At 40.2% G+C, this 23,939-nt stretch overlaps 1 protein-coding gene across 1 annotated transcript; it reads left to right on the plus strand.

Annotated features, from left to right (window-relative positions):
* Positions 1-3,356: 3,356 nt before the first annotated feature.
* On the plus strand, positions 3,357-5,306 carry LOC104489635 (formin-1-like). The gene has a single exon (XM_010131816.1). The coding sequence runs from the start codon at positions 3,357-3,359 to the stop codon at positions 5,304-5,306; it is 1,950 nt and encodes a 649-aa protein (XP_010130118.1).
* The last annotated feature ends 18,633 nt before the right edge of the window (positions 5,307-23,939 follow it).

A 23,939-nucleotide genomic window follows, 5' to 3' on the forward strand; every position in this document is an offset into this window, starting at 1 on the left:
CTGATCGCAACCCTCTGAGCTCTGCCAATCAGCCAGTTCTCAAACCACCTCACTGTCCACTCATCCAATCCACACTTCCCAAGCTTCCCTATGAGGATGGTATGGGAGACAGTGTAGGAAGCCTTGCTGAAGTCGAGGTGGACAACATCCACTGCTTTCCTCTCATCTACCCAGCTAGTCACACCATCTGCCAGCTCTCGTGGGTGCATCCCATCAGAGCCCATGGGTTTGTGGGTGTCCAGTTTGCCTAGATGATCTCTAACCCAATCCTCCATAACCAAGGGAAAGTCTTCCTTTCTCCAGACCTTCTCCCCTGTCTCCAAGGTCTGGAACTTGTGAGGGCTGTAAAGACCGAAGGAAAGAAGGCAGTAACTCTGCTTTTTCCGTGTGCTCCATCACTGGGACACCCACCTCATTCAGCAGCAGGCCCACATTTTCTCTAGTCTTCCTTCTGCTACTGATGTGCTTGAAGAAGCCCTTCTTGTTGACCCTGGCAGCCCTTGCCAGTTGTCATTCCAAGTGGGCCTTAGCTTTCCTTGCTGCATCCTTGCATACTCCGACAGTATCTCTGTATTCCCCCCACGAGGCCAGTCCCTTTTCCACATTATGTAAACTTCCTTCTTCCATTTGAGTTCTTGCAGTAGCTCCTTGCTCACTCATGAAGGTTTCCTGTCTTTTTTGCTTGACTTCTTACTCATTTATGACAATATCATGTCATTTGATATTAAGTTTGATCATAATGTCTGGGTTTGTAGTTTCCAGGATGCTGTTTCCTTGTAGTCACTTAATCATATTTCCATGAGAAAATGTGGTGCCAGTTGATGTGAAACAGAGGAACATATGAATTTGTTTTTTCTAGATAAGACTGTGAAATACAGATAATACAGACTGTCTTATTCTATATATTAAAACAAAACCTTTTCTTCCTATTGCTCTTTTCCTTTTATTATTTTCTAAACCAAATGCACTGACAAATACTTTGTTGTGATGCGATGCATCATCTTTCTTAAGGCCATGTTAAGCATAGATTTGTCTCCTTGGCATATCCACTCTCACTTTAGCTAGGTTTTTCCCAGTTACCTGTTCTTTCTTCTTCTTAGTTTAACAGCTCTATGTTGCCAGTGGACCAAAACAGGGATTGTGCCATCCATTTCCCTGCCTAGTAACACCATTGAAATTCTGGTGCTCATTAAAGTTTTCCTATAAATAAAACCTGACTCAGCTGCTATTGCTGAGTATTCATTTATGGAAATGACCACAAGTTTACTAGCTCGTGTTTGATGGAGCTCACCACAGCAGATTACTTGAGGGGCAATTTGGTGCTATGGCAAACCGCTACCATAAGGGTGTTCCCACTGCTTGGGTGCAGAGTGAGTAGGTTCAAGACGGCTCCTGTGATGAAAAAATGGTCTTTGATGGTTGTTATTTCTGTATGCAGAACCACTCTTGGTTGCATCTGCCAGTGACTCACCCTGTGGCTGCATGATCACTCAGTTGTACTCTAGAAGAACAGCAGGCGTGCACAGCTGGAGACAAGGCTGACTAGCAGAGAGGCTGCTCTTTTGTGCAGCACTCAGCCTTGCCTATATTTCAAACTCCGAAGTCAGGCGATGAATTAAAACAAGAATACAAGAAGAAACAGTATGGCATAATTTTCTCAGAAACTCTTACGAAACAGCAAGCCAGTCTCCAGCAGAAGTACTGACTAGAGGTTTTGCACCTTTCCTACCCCTTCCTATACCTGCACAGGTTTCTGAATCGTGCCACGTAACTAATGACTACTGGTGGACAAAACTAAGAAGCTGATCTTGCTCTGGTGGAAGATTGTTCTCAGGTTGCCTCTCCCCTTAGGATCCCTCTTTCATCCTCAAGAGTTATGTCTGCACATTAAGAGTTTTGCTGGCGTGAAGAGTGATACTACTCAAAGTAGATGGAAAGTTTGAAACTGTTTAAAGAACATTATAAGCAGATGCGATGCTTAACAAAACTTAGATCAAAATCACTGCAACAAATGACTGCCTGCTGGTCGCAGAGGATGTATTGGGTAAATGCTTCTTGCATTAGAGTTAGGATTCACTAATTGCTTCTCATAAGTAATTGTCATCATTTTCTATCTGACTCCCTGCATAGTAAGAATTGATACAATACTTGAAAAAATATGTAAAACTGAAATGTGTGACACAGTAATGTGATAGATTCCTTTTAATTGTTTTCTGAGACTAAGTTTGACTCTTGAAATGATGGAAAGTTCTGCTGTATTTATGCTTTGAAAGTTGAAAACTGAAATTCCTGCATTTTTCAGTAAAGAGAAGCCTTGAAGCAGGTGCTCTCCAGCTTTGCACACTGCTGGATTTGCTGCTGAGCTTATGCATTTCCTATTGACTGCAGAATTCTCCACTTCAATTGTGGTAGCAGGGTTCCTTCTGGATAAAAATCCAATTTAGTGCTCAAAAGGAGTAAACCAACTGCTCTCATGATGTACCAAAAGAATGTAAATAGATCCAACCTGTAGCAGGAAAACACAGTGTGATGCAAAGAAAAGGAAATAACACAGGTCAATAAACCTGCCTGTCGTAGTGCCATTACACCATTTCATGTTGAATCGAGACAGATTTATACAGTACCGATTTATATCTACCGATTTACATCTTTTTATACCCATATGCTAGCCAGGTAAACAGTCTTTTTTTTCCTTCTTGCAAGTTTTCCTGATGTCACAGCAGTTTCGTAGCTAAATATGAGATGAAAATGTTCAGTCTTTTTTAATTTTTGTGTGTTTTCTTGGTAGATGAAGCAGCAAGAGCTAATGACGTTGTGAGATTGTGATGGTGTTACATTGCTGGTTGTTACGTTGCTGACTGAGTAAAAAGGCAACATACATGCTTGAATGGTTCTTCTGACTAGATGTTCAACAGAAAGTTAACTTGTAACAGAGAGAGGGCAATAGATTCCAGCATTAAAAAGTAAATTCTGCTTGAAATGGATGTTTTAGTGAACATCTTGTGACCTTATGGAACAGTGTTGACTGGGCAGCCTGGAGGCAGAGGGTGGATGTACGAGGGTTATGACTCTGAGTGTTAGAAATGTCGTCCTTTTTATGACAGAGTTTTCAAGGTAAAAGACTTGTATCAGAATATGCTGAGAGAAGATTGTGCTTCTTCAAGGCTGTTATTTGTCATGTTAAATTTGCTGTAATCAAGTTTGACAGGCTTCTCTTTATTTTTTTCCAGCAGACAATATTATTGTTGAAGATTAGTCAGATGCCTTCCGTCCATTCCCTGCCTCACATGCTATGTCATGCAAGCTTTGAAACACTTAGCACATAATTTAAACGAATGACTAATTTGGCAAGCATAATGGAAGGCACGCATACTGTCCTTCAGTTGCACAAACCCATTATGGAGCTTTGTTACATCAGCTTCTATCTTCCAGAGGGAAAAGTCAGAGGATTTACTTACAAGAGCTGTGTAACTCTGGACAGAATCAGTAAACGTTTCTGTAGCTGCTATCAAGTAAGGGAGAGATTACAGATGGAGCTGAGAGAACAGCCACATGAAAACTTTGGAGATATTATTTTCAAGCAAACTACCATGAAAGACGTTCTCCTTGAGCTGTACAAACGAACTGCTGAAAAGGAAAAATGGTTATCCAGCCTTCTGAGATCTCATCGTATTCTGGGCCTTAACGCAGGACATCAGGAGGGAAAGCGACAGGATGTTTCGGGAGTCCCCAAACTTAAAGGTGATGATTACTCCAGTCTTACACATCAGCAGGAGTTCTTTCTGGATTCCACAAATAAAGACATTTTGGATAGCAAAAAAGTAAGGAAATATAGAAGAAAAGAGAGCTTTGAGGGGTTCAGACAGCGGAAAGGGGGAAAAAAGATACATGGGCATATTTCTTCGGTGAGTACACAAGACATGCAACTAGAAAATAAGAAGATGCTCCCCACAAGATTTCCTACCAGGAGTTTTCCCAGTTCTTTTTCTGCCTCCAGCTGGCTAACAGTAAAAGCTAAGGATGATTTACCAGTAGACAACAGTATACGCCCAGAAAAGTGGATAGGAGAGGGGTATTTTCTTGGGAGCAACAAAGCTGTGAAACTGGATGCTGACTTACCGGGTTCTAGCTCCAGAGACAGCGATGACGTGGTTGCAGTTGAACTAGCGAATAATGGAGAATGCATCACAATCCCCGAAGTTACAAAGGTACCACAGAGTATCGCTTTGGTACAGTCATCTCAGGACAATCTAGCTAACAAACTCGAGACGTTAAGTAAATCTGCAGCTGCTGAAAGCTTGAAAAGTAGCAAGCTATGCAAGGAGAAACTAGGAATCGCTGAAGTACGAGATTCAGAAGATTGTATTAAAAAAGTTGCCAACCCCCCTGCAGAGTCTTTACCTGATTTTTACAGAGATAAAGAAACCATTTCTCCTGTTCATACAACGGTGCAGAACGAGTTTATACCACCAAGAACTGATGCACGCTCCGTAGATGGGGCTGCTGGAGACTCTAAAAACAATGTGCTGCAGGAAAAGGAGCAGGACAGCCCTGGCGTGCAGTACAAAGCAGAGAGCGCGCACGCTGCTGATGAGTCATGCAACCTTGTGGGAGCAGTCAATAAAGCCCTGCTGAAAGTTATACAGAACGACAGTTTAGATGAAGCTGCAGAATGGAAGAGACTGCAACAAATCACAAGAGCAGACAGAAACTTGCCAGGCTCAATATATGAGAAAAGAACCACGGTATCCCAGGGAAGCGGCAAGCATTTATTTTTGAACCTGCCTGTAAATGAAAGTGCTGATATTTCTCAGACGAGTAGTAGCCTTAAACTGGAAGAGAAAAGGCTGCATTCACCTTCATTAGTAGCAGTGAGTAATGTTCTCAGTAATTTGTATCCGCTATCTAATACACACAAGCAGATGTCGCCCATTCCTTCGCCGTTATCTTCGAGACTGCCTAGCCCGCAGCTGCACCACCGGATCCTCCCGTTACCGACACAGAACGCCGAGGACAGCTCTCTGTTCAGCGACTATGGCAGTGGGAGACGTGCTGCTATAAACCTCTCTTTCAGCGATTTGGAGCCACAGCTTTATCTGAAGTTTTCTGAACCTGGAGAGTTGGGATTTGCCAGCAGACACCCAGGCCTCCATCAGAACGCATCTGCAGGGCACTTTGAAAAGCGCACTGTGCAAGAAAAATTAACTCCTCAGACACAGCAGGCTTTCTACCCAGGTCAGTGTATTTCACACGCTTTTAAACTATCAGAGTCAACCAGCCGTGAAAGTATCGGAGTGGTTGTTTAATACTAGCCTTTAATAATAAATAGTCTGTTTGCAATGAAAGTGGTTTTTACTACTTAAGGACTGAGTGAAAAGTTGTTGAATTTTTTAAACAGAACTTATAGCTATACAGGATTTCAATTCAGAAGCATTTTTATGTCAGTTTGTATTCAGTCCTGTTGTTACTGAATGAGCTCTTAACCAAAGTTAGTATGTATTTTTCTATATAAAATGAAAAAAAAGTTCACATTTATTTTCCTGGGCTATGTTCTAGTCAGTCAAAATGGTATGGTACAGTTTATTATCCAAAATGTTCTGTTTGGATTGTTTGCCTTATCTGATAGAACATTGTGTGGGGAAGCTAATTTACATTGCCTTAAGTATAGGACTGGTGCTTTGCACATTTGGCTGCAGGAGGCTGATGTAAATTCTTTAACACAAAAGGCTTGTTTTGAGAAGGGCTGCATGCAGGAGTCACGTTACAATGCGTTTACGTACAGCGCAGGGGTTTATTTATAAATATATACTGCAAATATAAAAATGCATAAATACATGGCATAGTAGCTCGCTTCATTTGCTAGAACGTCAACATCTATACCCTTAATTTTGTCTCTAAGAAACAGGAAGAATGGAGAACCAAATTCCACAGTGGTTTAGGTGTGGCTGAGACTGGTCCCTCTGTGTTACAGGGAGGGGTGACAGTGTGAGGTGACATGATTTTACTGTAAGATGCAAAGAGGTGCTAATTTGCAGCTTTCTCATGGAAAATAGGATAATTTGTCGTAGCTTCAAATTAAAAATTAGAAAAAATATTAAAAAACCCTGTTGTTATCTGTATTTCTTAGTATTTACCTAGACTTGAGCCTTCTGTGTGATACACTGTCCCACTCCCACCCCTGCTCCCCTTTCAAGTGTGTCTGAGTCTCTTGCCATACCTTTGGCTAGTTCAGCTCACTAAAACGGTACAAAAATATTCTTTCTCTCGCCATGACTTGGAGGGGAGGGCGGGGACACATGCACAAGGACATGACACCTGCCAGTGCATAGTCTGCCATTTCAGTCACCTCAATGGCCTCGCAGGGTGCCCTAGTGAGTGACTGCCAGAGCTGGTGCAGGGCGAGTTCCAGGATTCTGCAATCCAAACCAGGGAGGAAGGCATGGCTGTAAGGAAAGGGGGGGTCCAAAAGAGGAGGTGCGTAGGGATGTGGAACCATTACCCAAAGGGTGTTGAATACTGCCTAAGAGGCTTGCATTTGTGACTGCTACTTCTAGAAGGTGCTTTAGTTCAATTCAAGACTAAATCAAATTTGAAGTGGTGTTTGATGAGTTGACGGAGCTGATGCAAACACTCACTGGCAGCAAAAAAGGTGGGTGCTGTGTTCTTTTTCTTTCATTCCCTTCTTGATTCCTGTTGGCTACCCTTCTTGTGCTCATTGTATCTTTTGGTGAGGTCATTTAGCTCATGAAACCAGCAGAAAATGTCACCCCTTAATAAGTCTAAAGTAGCACAGCCCATCTTTTTCTTCCTGCTTTGTATTAGAATTTTTAAAGTTAGTTTATCATTTAGGATTGTCGGATGTGGAGCTGTACCTCTTGTGCTGTGTTCTTGTGCTCATTTTGCTGAGGATGGAGTTAATTTTCTTCTTGTGTGGTGCTATGGTTTGGATTGGTGATGAAAACAGTGTTGATGACACACTGAGGTTCCAGCTTGTGCTGAGCAGTGTTCGCACAGCATCAGTGTTTCTCCCTCAGCCCCCGCAGTCAATAGACCTGGGGGTGCTCAGTAGGCTGGGAGGGGGCACAACCGGCCAGATGACCCAAACTAAGTAAAGAGACATTCCCTACCATATAACGTCATGCTCACCAATAAAAGCAGAAGGAGGGGGCTTTAGGAGGGTTAGCAATCTTTTGCTAGGGATCTGGCAGGGCATTGGTCTGCCTGCAGGAGGTGGTGAGGACTGCTTTAGCATCACTCGTTTTGTCCTATTTTCTTCCCTCTTCTTCAACTTATCCTTCACTCATGAAACAAATTTTGTTTTGTTTGTTCATTTGTTTGTTTTATCTTGACCCCCAAGTTTTCTCATTTTTATTTTTCCTTTCCTCTCCTCCCATTCCACTTGGGATGCGGGGGAAGTGAGCAAGCAACTGTGCGGAGCTTATCTGCCCACTGGGGTTAACCCACGAGAGCTCTGTAAAATCAAAACAAAACACGTGCACAGAAGTATCATTCATTAGCTGAAAATCTGGGCTAGTAACAGAAAGATCTTTGCGCAGAGAACAAAGTGCAGACAAAACACCACCTTAGCTCTTGTTGACAGTTATAACATAAATACAGATAGAAAATATCACTGCAGCTTTCTGAAAGATTTAATACTACTCTGGTTTGGGTTTGTTTTCATTCTCGTGTATGATTGCATGCTAGCATTATTACTGGTGTGTCAGAAATCTGTAACCGTAAGGAGAAGTTTCCTCTTTTGCTGGCATGTACAACACTGTAGGTATGCCTCTGGATCTGGGCTAATAGGACTTTCCAGTTTGTTCTGACCCGGGGTGAAACTGTTGACAGAGCACTGGGAGTACCACTCCTCTGCACACTGACACGAGTAATAACTGACCGACTGTAGTGCAGGGGGGACAATGATGCATCTCCAAATTTTGGTGATGTAAGTGGTGGTGAGATTTACCACTGAAAATCTGCAGTCCTGGTTTGAACCTCGACAGATTCCCCCTGTGTATGAAGGACAAAATCCGAGATATTGTTCATATTTGCCTTCAACGGGGTGCTGTTGTGAACTGATTTCTTTCAAAACTAGTCTGTTATTAAACTGCGTAAGTATCTACAATGAATCTAAGGATTGCAGAGAATCTTGGTTGACTCTTCAGCAGTCAGGTTGGTTGGAGGTTTTATTTCATGTCAAAATTGCTGGTCTAATGAATGGCTTTTCAGAGTTTTATTACTGTCACAGTTTGCACTACTTCATACTGGAGCCTTTTATTACCTGTGTAACTTTGTATTTGGAAGATTTCATGATAGGTTAAAATATTTTAATTTATTGGTTTAAATAATGACTCGGACTCATCAGCTCTACAGCTCTACACATAATTTTAATTCTTTGCTTTCTTTTAAATCGTGATTGTTCACTATTTTGGATAGTTGGAGAACATTCCTGCAGTCAAAACTGGAACATTTAGCTAAGGCAGAGTGCCTTTATTAATGTACTTGCACTTTTTCTGCAAGTTCAGTTTCTTTACAGCAAATACTTAATGAAACTATGAGATTTGTGGCCTACACAAAGTTCTATCAGTAATTCACTTGAAAGTAGTGTTCTGGATCTTCCTGATGAAGTGCAACTGCTGGCCATGGGAACAGGCCACAGCTTTTATCACAGCAAGTTAATAGATAACTGGGAAGAATTTATGGTTAGCAGTTTTCTCTGCAAGTGGGACTGGGAATTAACGTTCCTATATTTGCAGGTAATAGTTCCATTTGAATTATCAAAATTCAAAGAAAAAGCTTCAGGATAAATGAAGGCTTTCAAGAAATAAGCTGTTCAGCCTCAAACAGCAAAACCAAAAGGAAAAAACCACTAAAATTTATCATAAAAAGACAATGATTTAACCTTCAGAAACGTATGTCCTGCATTTCTGTAGGAAGTTATTTTTGCTCTGACTTACTATACATAACGCTTTTATAGCCCTGGGGAAGCCAGGCTTGCTTCTGAAACAATCCTCAATATATCTGAGTATCTGTCTCAGGGACTGAGACCTTTTAGTTCCTGACTGTGCTTCTCTCTCAAGTTGTTCGTGGTGGTAGAAAAAACTTGGGAGAAAATTGCCAAAGCGGTCTTATTCAATCAGTAAGGAAGGGCACTGTTATGCGGTTTTACTAAGTATTATCTGAAAGAGGAGGAAGATTAGTGATATTTTTAGCAGTTATTGAAGTAGATTTGATTCAGAGCAGGCAACTTGAAAATAAAAATCTCTTGTTGTGATGTAGCCTTCATGACTTAGGGCAGGACAGCCAAGACCTACCATTATTCCAAGCCAGTGACTGGTGACTGTGCTTGAAGTCAGGATGAGACTTCACCACGCTTCCTGTTTTATATATTAGTGCTGCTGTGTAATAAAAAACTGTCAAGAGGGAATGGTGAAAGCAAGAAAGAGAACAAGTGAGGAAAATGGTGTTACCCTGCACCCCCAGCCGATGACGATTACTCTGCTTTTGAGATCTAGTGGTTGTAGAAGAAGAATACATCTAACAAACACAGAAACCCAAAGTTAATAGGGCTGTAGAGAACCCAAAACTTACTCTGGGATAGAACTTAAGGCTTGTGCCAGGTAAAAATGGCCCATTCTCTCCTTATTATCTTCTTGTATTCAATCAGAGGGCTCCTCTCTCACTATCCCTCCCTTTGCTTTTTGGTAATTTGAGTGAGATCGCTAAGCAAGTTTGAAAACTGAGCGAGCAAGGAACCAGTAGCTTTTGCTGGTTTAGCGATCTGAATGGTTCACTGATGAAAACCAAAGCCAGAGTGGGGGAGGACATGAAAGTGCGCTGCCAGGAGGCAGAAAGGACAGGCGAGCAAGACCACCCCTGCTGGGTGGGTCATTAGGTCTCCAAAACCTCAGCTGCATCCCCAAACTGGAAACCAGGAGGCTGTCTGGGACTGGCCAAACCAGCAGTTGTTGGGAGTGTGAGATGAGAGGTGAATGAAGTTGGATGAGGATGTGGAGACACTGTGGTATTTTAAGTAGGTGGTATTAATAGTGAAGCAGGAAGAACGAGAGAGGGTGGACGGTGGAGGAGGGGAACACCAGCGGACTGGATAAGGAGTGTGGCCTTGGCAAGGATGGAGAGTAGGAATGGAGTATCGCAAAAGAAGTGGAGCATGGCAGATTAGAGGTGAGAGAGTTAATTTTTGTGGGAAAAAGTCCAAAAGGCTTCGTAACCATTAGAATATACATCATGAATGTAAACCTGATGGTATTGATGATGGTCCATGAGGTCTGTGTGGAATACCGTGTGGAGTTTTGGAGATGTGGGGAAGAGAAGGGAGGAAGAAAAGGAAAGGTGAGGTAAAGGGTTTTGGCTTTAAAGTCTTAGACGTTATAATGCTTATTCCTTGTAATATATTCTGGACATAATTGTAGCTGCACCTCTCCCTGCTGGTTATTAGATGGAGAATGTTGTGTTTGCTTGTTACTGCCAATAAGAATTTTATGGCAGCAGTTCACTTTTCATTAGAAAGAACTGAAAACGAGCACTCTGGAAATTTTGTGTAGTTGTCAAAAATTATGCACTGCCCTTCGAAAACATGACAACAGCTAATGGCTCTCTCTGGGAGATCCATTTTACAGTCTTAAAATATAAGTACTTCAACCTATAAAGGACTGTTGACAACAAGATGGATAAATACTTAAGTAAGTATTATTCTTAAATGGGTCTAAGAGTGTGAATCCTCATATTTTAGGCCTCAAAGGTTTTTAAAGGAATGAAAAACACAAAATGATATTTTTATTTCAGTACTTTACTAGCTGGTAACTGAAGGGAGTTTTCATAACTGTGCTCTGAGGGCTACCCTACACCTTTGGGCTTTTAATTGCCAGTTAAAACCGTGTTTTCCCAGTTTTCCTGGGTTCATTTGTGTTTACAGTGTAAACAAAGCTTACTTCCACATGGACAAGAACACTCGGATTCTACAAATATAGCAGTTATATAGTCTTGGTTCTACACATCTGTTTAAACTTCCGGCATTAAGTAGCAGGTTGAAGTATTCATATGAGTAAGCCTTATCATTATTAATTCTTAATTATCATTAGCCACAAAAAATTAATATATCACAGCGCCAGTGCTAGAAGACTTATAATTGAAAAATGGGATATACATAATGTTTATCCTAGATATTTAATGAAGCTAACAAAAATAATGAAGTTACTATTTTAATTTTATTTTCTCTTTTCTGAAGTGAGCTAACTCTTTATGCTGAAAAGGGAGAGATCAAGTCGGTTAAGAGTAATCCAATTACAAGACCTTATGATGCATTCCTGAGCCATGGTTTTGGAAAATGAAGTTTCATATAAACAAAACTCCGTTTGAAGGCTCTTATAACAGGAGGCAGGTGATATTATATTGTTTTTGATGTTCCTTTTATACGGAAGGGAAGAGTTTATAAATATCTTCTCTAATTGAAGTGGTTCAGAGAATTGCTAATTAGCATATTAAAAGCACTGTAGCATTCTGTCCGTAACAAGTATGCACTTCATGAGCTAAGTTTGCATATAGGTCACACGGAAACACGATGCACAGTTTCTCACAGGTAATTCACATGAAAGAAGTATACGTGAGCGTGTTGCTTCACTGAACCCAGCTTATTCACACTGCATGTTCTTTGAAGATGCTGTAAAGGATTTAAGAATTAAGAGAGTGGGGTAAGGACAGAATTACATTCAAAAAAGGAAAGAGAATCATGGAATCTCAGAATCGTTAGGTTGGAAGGGACCTCTTGAGATCATCTAGTCCAATCCTCTGCTCAGGCAGGGTCGCCTAGAGCAGCTTGCCCAGGCGTGCACCCAGTAGGTCCTTTTCTGCAGAGCTGCTTTCCAGCCTGTTGATCCCCACATGTACTGGTGCCTGGGGTTATTTCTCCCCAGATCCAGGAATTCATTCTTCCCCTTGTTGAACTTCATGAGGTTCCTGTCAGCCCATTTCTTCAACCTTTAGAGGCCCCTCTGGATGGCATCTACCCTCTGGTGTCTCAGCCACTCCTCACATTTTGTCTCATCAGCAGAGTTACTAAGGGTGCCCTCTGTACCATTGTCTGGGGCAGTGATGGAGATGTTGAACTGTAATGGCTCCAGTACTGAGTTGTGGGAGACACCACTAGTTTGCTGCCAGGTTTCAACCACTAGTTTCAACAGAATTAGTGCCACTGATCACAGCCCTCCAGGCCTGGTCGTTCAGCCAGTTTTTAATCCATCTCACTGTCCACTTACCTCTAACCCATACTTTGTCAGCTTGTCTATGACGATGTTATGGGAGACAGCGTTAAACGCTTCACTAAAGTAAAGGTAAACGACATACTCTGTTCTCACCTCCTCCGCCAGGCTAATCACCTCATTGTACAGGGCAATGAGATTGCTCAAGCACGATTTCCCCTTCGTAAATCTGTGCTGACTACTCCCAAGCACCTTCTTGTCCTTCATTTGTTTGAACATGCTTCTCAGGAGGATTTTCTCCACCACCTTCCCAGGGACTGAGGTGAAAATGACTGGCCTGTAATTCATTGAATCTTTCTTCTTGAAGATAAGAGTGCTTTTTGCTCTCTTCTGGTCTTGAGGAACCTCTGCCAATTGCCATGACCATTCAAAGATAATGAAGAGTGGCCTCATGATGACAATGGCCAGCTCCCACAGCACTTCTGGGTGCAAGTGCCTGTTTGGCCCAATGAATTTATACACATCCAGTAAACACCCCCTAACCTAGTCCCCTCCATTGAGGGTAAGTCTTCTTGCTCCAGAGTTTTTCTCTGGTCCCAGGACCCTGGGATTCCTCAAGACAGGTTTTACCGGTAAAGACTGAGGTAAAGAAGCCATTGAGTACCTCATTCTTCTCCATGTCATTTGTCACTAGTTCCCCTCCTCCATTCATCAGTTATTTTTATAATAATTCATGTTTTTCCAACCTTGAATAATGCATTTTATCACCATTTATCTAAACAAAGATCAAGCTATAAACTGACTGTGCTAATAAGATTGATTAAGATAGTGATGTTCAAAAGTTTGGAATCCAAACATGTGTCAGGTAAATCCTGTCAATCTATTCTAAGTATTTAAAGTTACTGCCTTCATTTTCTGATTATGAAATGATTCTGTAGATTACAGAATCTGGATCAACGGTAATGAAATTTTATGTTAAATCTATTAGTGTCTTATTAGAACCAATATAATTCAGTATCATACACACTTGTGGGGTAGCAGTCGTGAGTTCTATTTTCCCTCAGTGTTTTTGCTGTGGATTATCATCTGCAAAATTAAATCACCATCTCAATGCTCTCAATACCATTAGCTTCTATTCCAAAATTGTTTCTTTTTGCCCAGTCTGAAACCTTGATGTGTCTCTAATAGGAATTGTGTCTCTAATAGGAATTGTGTCTCTAATAGGAATTGTGTCTCTAATAGGAATTGTGTCTCTAATAGGAATTGTTTGCTATGGCTAAAATGGAGGTAGTTATTTCTGAGATCTTCTCAGATACTGGCTTTGAGTCACGGTGGGTAACACAACTATCCTGACTGACTTTGGTCAGGATAGAAATGGATTTCTGGTGCTTCTTCCGTGGACAGTTGCAGGCTGTGTTTCAAATTTCCCAGTCGAGTGTGTATTTCCTTTAGAGATAAGTAATCTTGCAAAGTTCGCTAAGAGTGGGTCCAGCTAAAACCAGAGTCTATAGCTCTTTAATGGAGCTTTGTTTTCTTCTTATGTTCAGTGCAGTTACTCATACAGTCTATTATGGTTTCCTTCAAGGACATCATCGTACTTTCTCTATTGAGTCTTATGACTCCCAGTAACGATAAAAGATCATTAATATTTCTTCCCAGTGAAGCCAAAATAGTTTTCATAGTAGTCTAAACAATGTAAGGCAATGCTGCGTTGAAACTGTGGATTCATGGCAGTTTGAAATGAATGTAGGTAGGATTGGAAGTCCAAGACTAAGGCTCTGAGTTAAAAAGACCCGCTGAAGACTGACCCTGATAGATGCTGTGAACAAATAGCTCCTGTTTTAGTTGAATGGCTTCCCAGCATGACACACTTAAGCAACAAGTATATTTTCATCTCTTTTTTTAACATGTGACTCTTCAGCCAAAGGCAATCAGTGAGGGGAAACCAAGTGAATTAAATTGGACTGAAAAACCAGAGACAGCTTAATGTTTTATACTGGTCATAGATTAACAATTTTCTGTTTCATGGGAGGGAGAAAAGGCCAAAACATTCACAGTGGTCACAGTTTGTGCACTCGGTTTAAGAGACTTACCGTAATGAAATGGACTTCTTTTTTTCATCGGCATAAAAAGGATTTCCTGAAGTAAAATACTGGCATAGTGTGGAAGTCGTCGTTTATTAAATCTGTATGTATTCAGCTGGCCGTTTCAAGCAAGTCCATAAAAATGGTTCGACTGACGTTTTTTTTTGATGGATCAGGATGATATATAAGCTGAGATCACCTTCAAGTATTTACCTCTGTAAGTATAAATAGATAATGTATATAGGAATTTTTAGAGGCTGTAATAGCAACTCTTTGGTATTTTGTCTCTGAAAAAGTGACATTGCACCAAATCCAGCTTGTGAAAGTGGTAAAAAAATTCTGCATATTCCCTGCTAAAAATGTACTTTAAAATATATGCAGTGAAAATGAGTAAAGGTGAGATTTATGTCTTTGTGGTATATCATATCAGTAAATAATTTTTCAATAGTATTTCAGGATTTAGAAGTGACATTAAATCTATAATAATACATTTAAATATTACTTATAAATAGTGAATATTATTTAGGAGTCATAGCATTAAAATCCTGCACCTACGGATTTAATAATTTAACGACGTATTTAATTGTTTGTGTCCGAGGAATTTTTCTCTGGGATTAGATTATGACTACCCTTACATTTAGATTGCGATGACCTCGTATTCGCTACAAGCGGTTCGGATTTTCCAGAGCATAGTCAAAGATCTCTTTGGGGTTGTGTGTTACTTTGCTGGCATCAGTGAGGTGAAAATAAGACAGAGAAAAGCTGAGAACTGTGGGATGTGTTTTACAGGAGGAATTTTAAAGACTGAGTGAAATTACTCTTTACCAGAATAAGAGGTAAGGAAGGAAACATAAGTAATTCACAGTCCCTTATCAGAGGGACATTCTCTATATACTGCCACGCGTAGCGTCCTCTGTAATAAAGATTTCAATGCTTTGTAATATTTTTTTTTTACATGTATGTTTTGAAAGTGTTAAAAAGAAAAGTGCTATTTTTTCGTGAGGTTTGCTGTCTGCTGACATGTTTGTGTTTTGGATACAGTGAGGTTCTCTGAAATAGCCCCAAGCAATCCCTTGGCATTTCTTTGCTGTCAGTATACAATTAGATGATTTTGACTTGGACAACTTAAAATTTACAAAGATTAAGAATATAACCGAGGGATGGTTTAAGCTAACGTGTGAGCACTTTTATTTCTCTTTAGTATTTTGGAAAATTAAGCTGGAAAAACCGTGTGTGTACTAAAAAAGACTGACTTTGTGGAGAAAGGTGTCACAGTTTCTATTCTAGAACTTCTTCAGTGATTTCTGTCTTTGTGTGTCTGCCTTATGAGTAGAAAATACTTGTTGTCATCCCTTATAAACTGTAACCTCTTACCTCACAAAACCAAGAGAATAGTTATGAATAGACCAGAAAACAATTCTTACTGTGTGTACAAACTGAAGTAGATTGGTTCTTGTCCTCTAAGCTTCAGTGTTTCCAGAAACATCAGCAGAAGTAACAGCTGTAGAGCAGGGGAGTCTGGCCAAGAACAATACATCTAAGAATATCTCGACTTACTCAATATTTTTGAGGGAGAAGTAGCAGAATGGCTAGATCTGGTTATTTCCATTCCTCTTACCCCCGACACTTCACGTTTTCCAGCAGCCCCTGGAGGTGCTGCCAGCTGGGGGTGGGAGGGGCACACCCTCCTTCCCCAACCTTCTCCCCACAGCTTCCACTGTTATTGTCTGCAAAATACCAGGTGCTTCCGTGTGACCGAAGACGTAAGTCACGCTTACCCCACATGTGTGAGTCGTACAGGGGATCTGGTTCATATTCTCAGTGAACAGATAACAAATAGCTCCATTTTCACGTCCAGAAAATGGAACACTGCAGCCACAAAGGCAGACTCGTCTAAAAGCTGCAGAATTTTCTCGAGCGTGTTATGGTAAGTTAGGAGTATTAGTCAGCAGGAGACATTCCAAGTTCTTCAGGGCGATTACTTTAAAAAAAAAAAAAAAAAGCTGCTGCTGGCATTGAGCTGTTTCATCTCACCGTAATTAAAATCTGGAGGTTATCTTCTCTAAGTTTCTTCTGGAGAATAAATTCTTGTCAGTAATGTAGTTGTCAATATGTTGTAAAATTGAGCAAATATTTACCAAGTTCTGAGTCTTCAGAATTAGATTTGTTTTGTCTTGAGAAATGGAAGTAACTGAATAAGAAAAATGTATGGAAAACATGTTATTAAAATTTAAAAATACTCAATTTTGGAGAGTAAATATTTCTCAATAAATGTATATTAAAATGAAGTTAGAGTTATGTGTAAATTTAAAATAGCCATTACAGTTTAAGACTGAGCATATATTTGATAGCTGTACTAATTCGTGCCAGTCAGGTTTTTTCTTCTGTTTGGAAAATGTCAGCTTTTGTAGAAATAGAACTAAAAAATTAAAAAAAAAAATTTTTTTTAATCAGCCAGATAGCAACCATCTGAAAATTATTTCTAGGTGAATAATAAAACCCAGCTAATACACCAAGAACAAAAGACCAACTTTGGATGGTGATACATCTTTTTACACAGGCTAAATAGTCTTGTGTAGGACCCAAGTATTTATTTATAATGCTTTTGTGCCCTAATTTCCTCTCATAAGCTTCTTTGGTGCGATATGGACCTAATAATTTTTGTGTGAGTTTACTAAAACAGATTATTCTTTCAATATGTCACACAGTGAAACTATAGTTTTAAATATTATGAGATAAATACCACCATAGAAAATCGCAGCAACAGTTTGCACCCTGCTTTCTTGTGGTTAATTTGTATACTTATTTATGGATGTTATACCTAATTATGCAAAAATGGAAGATGTTTGTCATCCAAAGGTGCAAAGAAAAATGTTAGCGCATCTTCAGTTTTTCACTTTTTTCCAAAATCTCCAACATTTTAGCCTTCAGTCTTCGCTCTCGTCATCTGATTTGTAATCTGAGAGGCAGTGTTCCATTTCTAGATTTTTCCAAGTCGTGGAAAAAAATATATTACTAATTTTGTTGCTTAGTTTGATGGTCTTAATCCATCCTGAGGGTTTTTTCTCCAGTCTGTGGATTAGCAAAAGAGCCCAAGCCAAATTAGCCCGAGGAGCCATGTTTTTTCCCTCATCAGGTGTTGTATTTTTGTCCAGTCCTTTTCCTCAAGGTGCTGGGTAACGTTTGAACTGTTTCACTTTACAACATAGACAAAAGATTTGTTTCCATTCTGTTCAGATTTTGGTGGCCAGTAGGAGCTTGGAGTTTTAAGGCTGGGTTCAAAGGTCAGCAGAAAATGGGTTATAGTTTGAATCTATCTCAGCTTTTCAGGATGACGTGAGCTTAGTGAGGGTTCCCTCTTTTGTTAAAGAGCAACTTGTGTCATTGTTAAGTACACTGAGATTACTTCCTTTTGTAACAGCTCCAAAATGAAATGTTTTCATCTAGAACAGGCAGAAGTCTGTTTTTACATTAAATTTAATAGGCTGAGGCTTTTTTTCCTGTCTTCCACGGTATTTCTGACCATACTCATTTACTTTCAAGTCCTACTTTTTTTCCCCTCTGTGTAATCATATTTCAGTTAGAGTAACGTGGATGGTTTGCATGCAAGTAGTCGCATAGGGTGTGTTTGCATTGGTCCACGCATCTTTCCTTTCACCTGGTCCACGCTAGCACTCGCTGCTTTTCCGGTGTGGTCTGTGACACTCACTGGGTGGATACTCATGCAGTCCAAAGAGTAGCCTGAGCTTGTACAGCTCTCACATCGTTACTGTCATTCAGGTATGTCTGCACAGACCTCATACATCTATTCAAATCTTCACGGCAGCTTCTCTCACCCTGATCAGCTACCCCTTGTGGCACAGAACAAGGACCTTAAGTGCTCTTCATGTGGGTGAGATGTGACTGTAGGCTCAAAGGGGATGTCAGGCTACAAAGAAGGCTGTGACATAGCCTGGGTTTGAGGCATTAATAATGTGGATGGTCAGTGAGACGGAGCATAAAAGCAGATTCAATTAACTGCGTAAAGTAAGTTGCAGCACTGTCATCAGAGGCTTGAGTTCTCTTGTATGTAACTCTCATTGAAGCTGATGTTAAATGTGCAAATTGCGTTGACGGCTGGGTGTTCCAGCAGAACAAATGAAAGGTTTCTTGGAATTCAGGTCTGCTTTTTTGGCTGCTAAAAACAACGTCTAATGATACTAATATTTAAGCAGTCACGGCTTTGAATAGTCATGGAAATATTTCCACCCATCCTCTCGGTGATGTGTTCACGAACCGGCTGTATAGTATATTGCTTCACTTTCTTACTTGGCAGTCATCCTTACCAGGCTCCCCCGGCCCCTTCATCACTTCTGCTTTATTCTGTTTACTCCTCTCCTTCATGTGACTTCTGCTGTCCTACCTGTGCCTTTTGATAGAAGAAAGCTCATATTTTGCTTGTTCACAAAGATCTCTGCCACCCATTTCTGTATGTCTAAGACCATTTCACAAAGGAAAGGAAGGGATTTGGAATTATCTCCTTATTCCACAAGATCTTTGGAACTGATGCACAAGTGTGCGGAATGGAAAGAGCACAGTTTTAGATGCTGTACGGTGTAACTCACGGGTAGAGCCAGCAAGTCTGACCTGGAATGATCCACGCCTTTGTGAACTGGGGTAAATGAATGTCAGCATCTAATTTTCATATGGGCAATGAATACCAATAATCGTATTGTAAACGATGTGTCAACTTTTTATTGCAGCAATGTTGCTAACGTTCATCAGGCCGAATTTATCAAAATTCAACTTATTCCTTCAGAAAAAAATACTTTTTTTTTTTAAATACATTTGCCTTCTGGTCTAGAATCTCATCCTGCATTTTGGTACTTTGTAGTCTGTCTTTGATCATTGTTCTAAAAATTGAACTCTATTTAATTCTGCTTGCTTTCTTCTGGGAACCACCTGTATTTCCATATTACCTTTCTAGTTAAGTATAAATTTGTCATTGTCTCTGCGTTGGTGTAGTAAAGCACTTTGACTTCTAACCATAAAACTTAACAGACTATGTTGGGATTTTCTGGGAAATGATTTTATGGTCCTCAGTCCACTGAAATAGCATCCCCTTTTCTAAATTCTAGCAGGAAATTTGATGAAGTGAAACTAATTGTACTTCTTGGTGACACAAGTACAGGGCTCAGGAGGACAAACCTTAGAGGTCTTTGGCCACTGTGCAGAATTTGCGTAACAGGTTTACTGTTACAATAGTACTGCGAGCAACAGATATAAAAGGAAGTTATGCCTCTCATTTGGTTCCTTTGGCATCTACATGTTGAAGATGAAAGAATTTTAACTCTGAAGTATGCCTTTAGTGTGAATCAGCAATATCACCAATAGCATTTCGCTGCCGTGTTGATGTAGTGGTATGATTTAGCGTGGCGTATGCTATCAGTGTGCCTTGAAAAGGAAAACCACCCTCTTCGAGAACAGCACTGAATGCATGCCTGCCTTGATGCAAGACTGAGAGCAAGTGTATTCTAATGATCAATTTAAATAGGAATGCTTGCCAAAACAGAATTAGATACTAGGTGGCCAACAATCGCTAAGTTGTAATTTTATTTTTAAAGTAAATGTAATACTGGCAGCCTTGAGGTTGTTGGATTGCAGTAAAGCCTGGTATTTATATCTGGTTCATTAGCACGCCAGTGAAAAATTTCAGGAGACAAAAATCCATTTGGCTAAAGAACCACCTTTTAATTAGACCTTGAATTTTCAAAAGAATATAGCTTTTTTTCTTTTTCCTCAGTGTTGTAATATAACTGTATGGAACAGTTGCAAAAATGAACTGAGTGACAGAAATATTTTCCAAGTGAATTAAACAGACTAATTCTTAGGTGCTGCGACATCTCAGGCTTTGTTTTGCTCTGCTAGACCTGACTGAGGCTAATAAAAAAGGCCAGGTTACGTAAGGAAGAGTGTTTTCTTCTGTTTCATAATAGAACCCTTTGGGTTTGAGAGAGCCTTGATAAAGTTAAGATATGTGTGGCTTCTTCTGGTGGTTTATATAGTTATTTTGTTGTCCAAGTGTTATTGAATATGCACGTAGTGTCTTGCAGATGTTATACAATCAGCCAGACACTAAGCCTGAAAAAGAATCTGTCAAAAAAAGCCCTTAAAAAACCCCAGAAAGCTGTCCCCGGACTTGGCTGGTTTTAATATGTAGATGTGTCAGAGTGGAGACGGTGAAATGCCGCTTGTCATTTCAGCAGGTACTTGTTAAAATATGAACAAGCACAGACTGCATTAGAAAGAAATTTAGGCAGGAACTATTGATACAAAGTACAAGCTCCTTTTTGCCTGGTTTGTGATCAGTAGTTTTAAGATTGTTAAATAATTAAGCAGTCCTTTATTGGATCTTACTCTAAAACAAAGGAAGTAATCAGTGTTAAGACATAGCTGTTCTGGAGTAGCATGTTCCCTCCTGACTTCTGAAACCTCCTCCATTGTGCTGTTCTTTCATTCTCCTCTTTTTTACCATCCCAGCAGTTCCTCCAGGTCTAGTCAGTCTTCATCACTGGCTATAAACTCTGTGTTGCTGGGTCTGGAGTGGGTGTCCTGGTATCTGACCTGACCTCTCTGAAGGGCAGGAGTACTGCTCTGCCAGTGGGTATCACATCATATCATAATCACATCATATCATAATCACATCATATCATATCACATCATATCATGCTGCCTGGTGCTGTGAAGAACTGGAGAAAGCACTTACTGAGCAGTGAAAAGGCAGGTGAAATTCAAGGAAATAAATATGAAGCTATGCATAAAAAATATAATTTCATATCTAAAATGACACTGACCGTTACCTTTCAGGAATGAGATCTCTGAGTCATGACAGATAGTTCCATGTAAATATTTGTTGAAAAAATCAATGGCTTTCAAAAAAGCAAATTGAATTGTAAGAAATTTAGAAAGGAAGTAAAACCCAAAAGCATTATGGCGCTTTGCAAGATCTAGTGCTCTCAAGCTTCAAATATCTTGCGGTTCTCGTTTCTTTATTTCAAAAAGTACGTGGTAAAACTGGGTCATATTCAGGGAAGGACAAAAGGGTGTTTTAAAACACACAAGAATTGTCATGTAGGGAGTAATGAAATAACCTCTGCAGCCTGGGGGGAAAAAAAGATAACAGACAAGATGTGTGATAGAGATTTTAAAACAGTGAGCGGCTGGAGAGGTGGGGTAGGCTGGATTTTTTGCTTTCTCTCCAGTACAGCACCTGAAGCGCACCAAAGTGGTGTTTGTAGAAGCCTGGTGGGAAGAAACACAGGACATAGTCCTTCACGCAGTCCTTCACAGCTGAGCCACCTTCACTCCTTTGCCAAAGGAGACCGCGGAGCCCAGCGTGTGCATCGGCACAGAGGACACTAGCAGCAGCAGTCGTTCCGAACAGCTTGCACAAAACCAGGTGTCCCAGTTGTACGTGGTGGGAGGACAGGAGAGAACGTGGAGCAAGTACCATGTGTGCCTGCATGTTCTCACACACTTCCTTAGGCAAAGCTAGATGTAAGATACTGAGCTAGTCAGACATCTGACTCATGTTATTTTTTTTTTAAATATATTCCCAGTTAATAACCCTGTTTACACTGATGTTATCCACTGTCTCGTTGCAGTGATCTATAGCGTTTAGGAATGTTTTGCAGTGTGTCCTTAATCTGCCAAGAATTCCATTTCTCAGAAAGGCAATCTGTTCCCAGAAACGCAGTTAGGGATAAAATACGTATTGCTGGGCAGATTATTTTGGGGAAATATTTAATTCCATGTAGTTACTTCATTTTATAGTTTTATGAGTGATCCTGAAGAGAAAGGAAAGGAAAAAGCTGAGGCAGTGTAGCGTACCCTGCCGAACACTTTACGCGCTTTACGTTGTTTTATATCGTACTGTTCTATTATCAGTCAGTACATAGAACGGAAAACTTTCCCTTGCTGAGAAGCAACACTTATTCTAAAGGAATTATGTATAACTTTCTTAGATCAGTTCAGCAGTAGTTTATAACTGTTTTCTAAAGCTTCTCTTCATACGAAGGAACAGTCTCTCTTTTCAATGCCTGGCTAGCTGATCATGTGTTGGCTGCAGTGGAACTGAGACTTGAGTCTAGAAAAGGTCCAATGTTACAATACAAGCATGCCTGGAGGTAAGAATTTCGATCCTGAGGCAGGTCCTAGGAAATGTAGAAATAAAGGGTGGAACCACTGGCTTTCCTACGTTGTGCTTTGGAGTGGAATAACATTATTTGACGTAATTTTGTTAATTTTTGTTTCAGTTAATAAGGTATGGTATGTGTATCACATTACACTCACCTATTTCCTGAGTTCTATACAAGTATTATCAGGATTGCAGGAGGCAAATGTGATTAATAGTACTTTGTGTAGAAGTTCTCCACTGCTCCATTTATATCAGTGAAGAAGGGGACTGCCGAGGCATATGTTGAGCTGGGATTGAGGCTCTTCAAAGGCTGTAATGAAACCTATGTTTACTTTGGGTGAATATGTTATTACTGCATCATGACACTCAATCAGTATGAGCCTGATAGGTCACTCATATGCACCAGCATGTTTGCAGCAGAATGAATGTGATATCTGTACAGCATCTTGGCTGAATGCAGAATTTTCAGCTGGTAACCATTTTTAACAGTTGAAGAGAAGCCACTCATGGATGACACTATAAATGAATCTTGAGCTCAGCTCACAGATGTTATTCATGCAGAGTACATCTCATGTTTATAAAAAAAGCAAGATGACAAGAAAAGCTTAAATATAAAGGAAATAGTTTGAGCCTTAATTTATTCAAAGAAAACTAGAGTATTTAAAGCAATCTATTATCACTTCTGCACCCCCATGTTTTCACAAGAGGAGGTATCTAAATAGGTGGCATAATTTATTTTCAGAAGTACTGCTCGCATCTAGCTTCTTGTGAAATCCATGAAAGCAGGGAATATTCAACAGCTATGAAAATGGAACAAAATGTCAAGTGCTTGTGCATAATGAGCAAGTCAGAAATGGTACCAAAGAAAAGGAATAAAGAAATGAATTATTTTTCTGGAAAGAACTGAGAAATAAGAGAGCCTATGGATTGTCTTTTTGTTTTAACTTCATCATTGTCCCATCTTTAGTACAGCCAGCTCATGATTAGCTGAGGCAAGTGGGGCTTTGGAATGCCTTGGGTAGAACAAAAGCATGGTTAATGCTAAAATACTGTAAAAGAGGCCGTTCTGTATTACCGATGGAGTTCAGTGGAAAGAAGAATGCAAAGCAATGCCGGTGGCACAGCTCAGATTCTCATACGAGTGCTGACTGGAACTGAGAAAAACACGTTTCGGTACTGCATGAATATGGCTGTACTGTTTTCCTGACGTTTTGGATGAATCGAAGCCTCTTTGTGATTCATGGTGTGCCACAGTAAAGATAATCCAAGTTTAATTCTATTAGGTACCGCCCTCATGCCGAGATGTCAGCACTGAGTGTCTGACCATTGCTGAGAGGGGTTCAACTCTTGCTTTGTGTTTCTGCCTTGGTTAAGCTGAAAAAGTAGGTGTCAGTTGTCACAGGACACGTGAAAAGGTGTAGCTGTAGATCTATGCGAGGGAAATTATAAAATAATTCTAAG

The sequence above is a fragment of the Buceros rhinoceros genome, unplaced genomic scaffold (genome assembly GCF_000710305.1).
Source record: "Buceros rhinoceros silvestris isolate BGI_N320 unplaced genomic scaffold, ASM71030v1 scaffold582, whole genome shotgun sequence".
Classification (NCBI taxonomy): Eukaryota; Metazoa; Chordata; class Aves; order Bucerotiformes; family Bucerotidae; genus Buceros; species Buceros rhinoceros.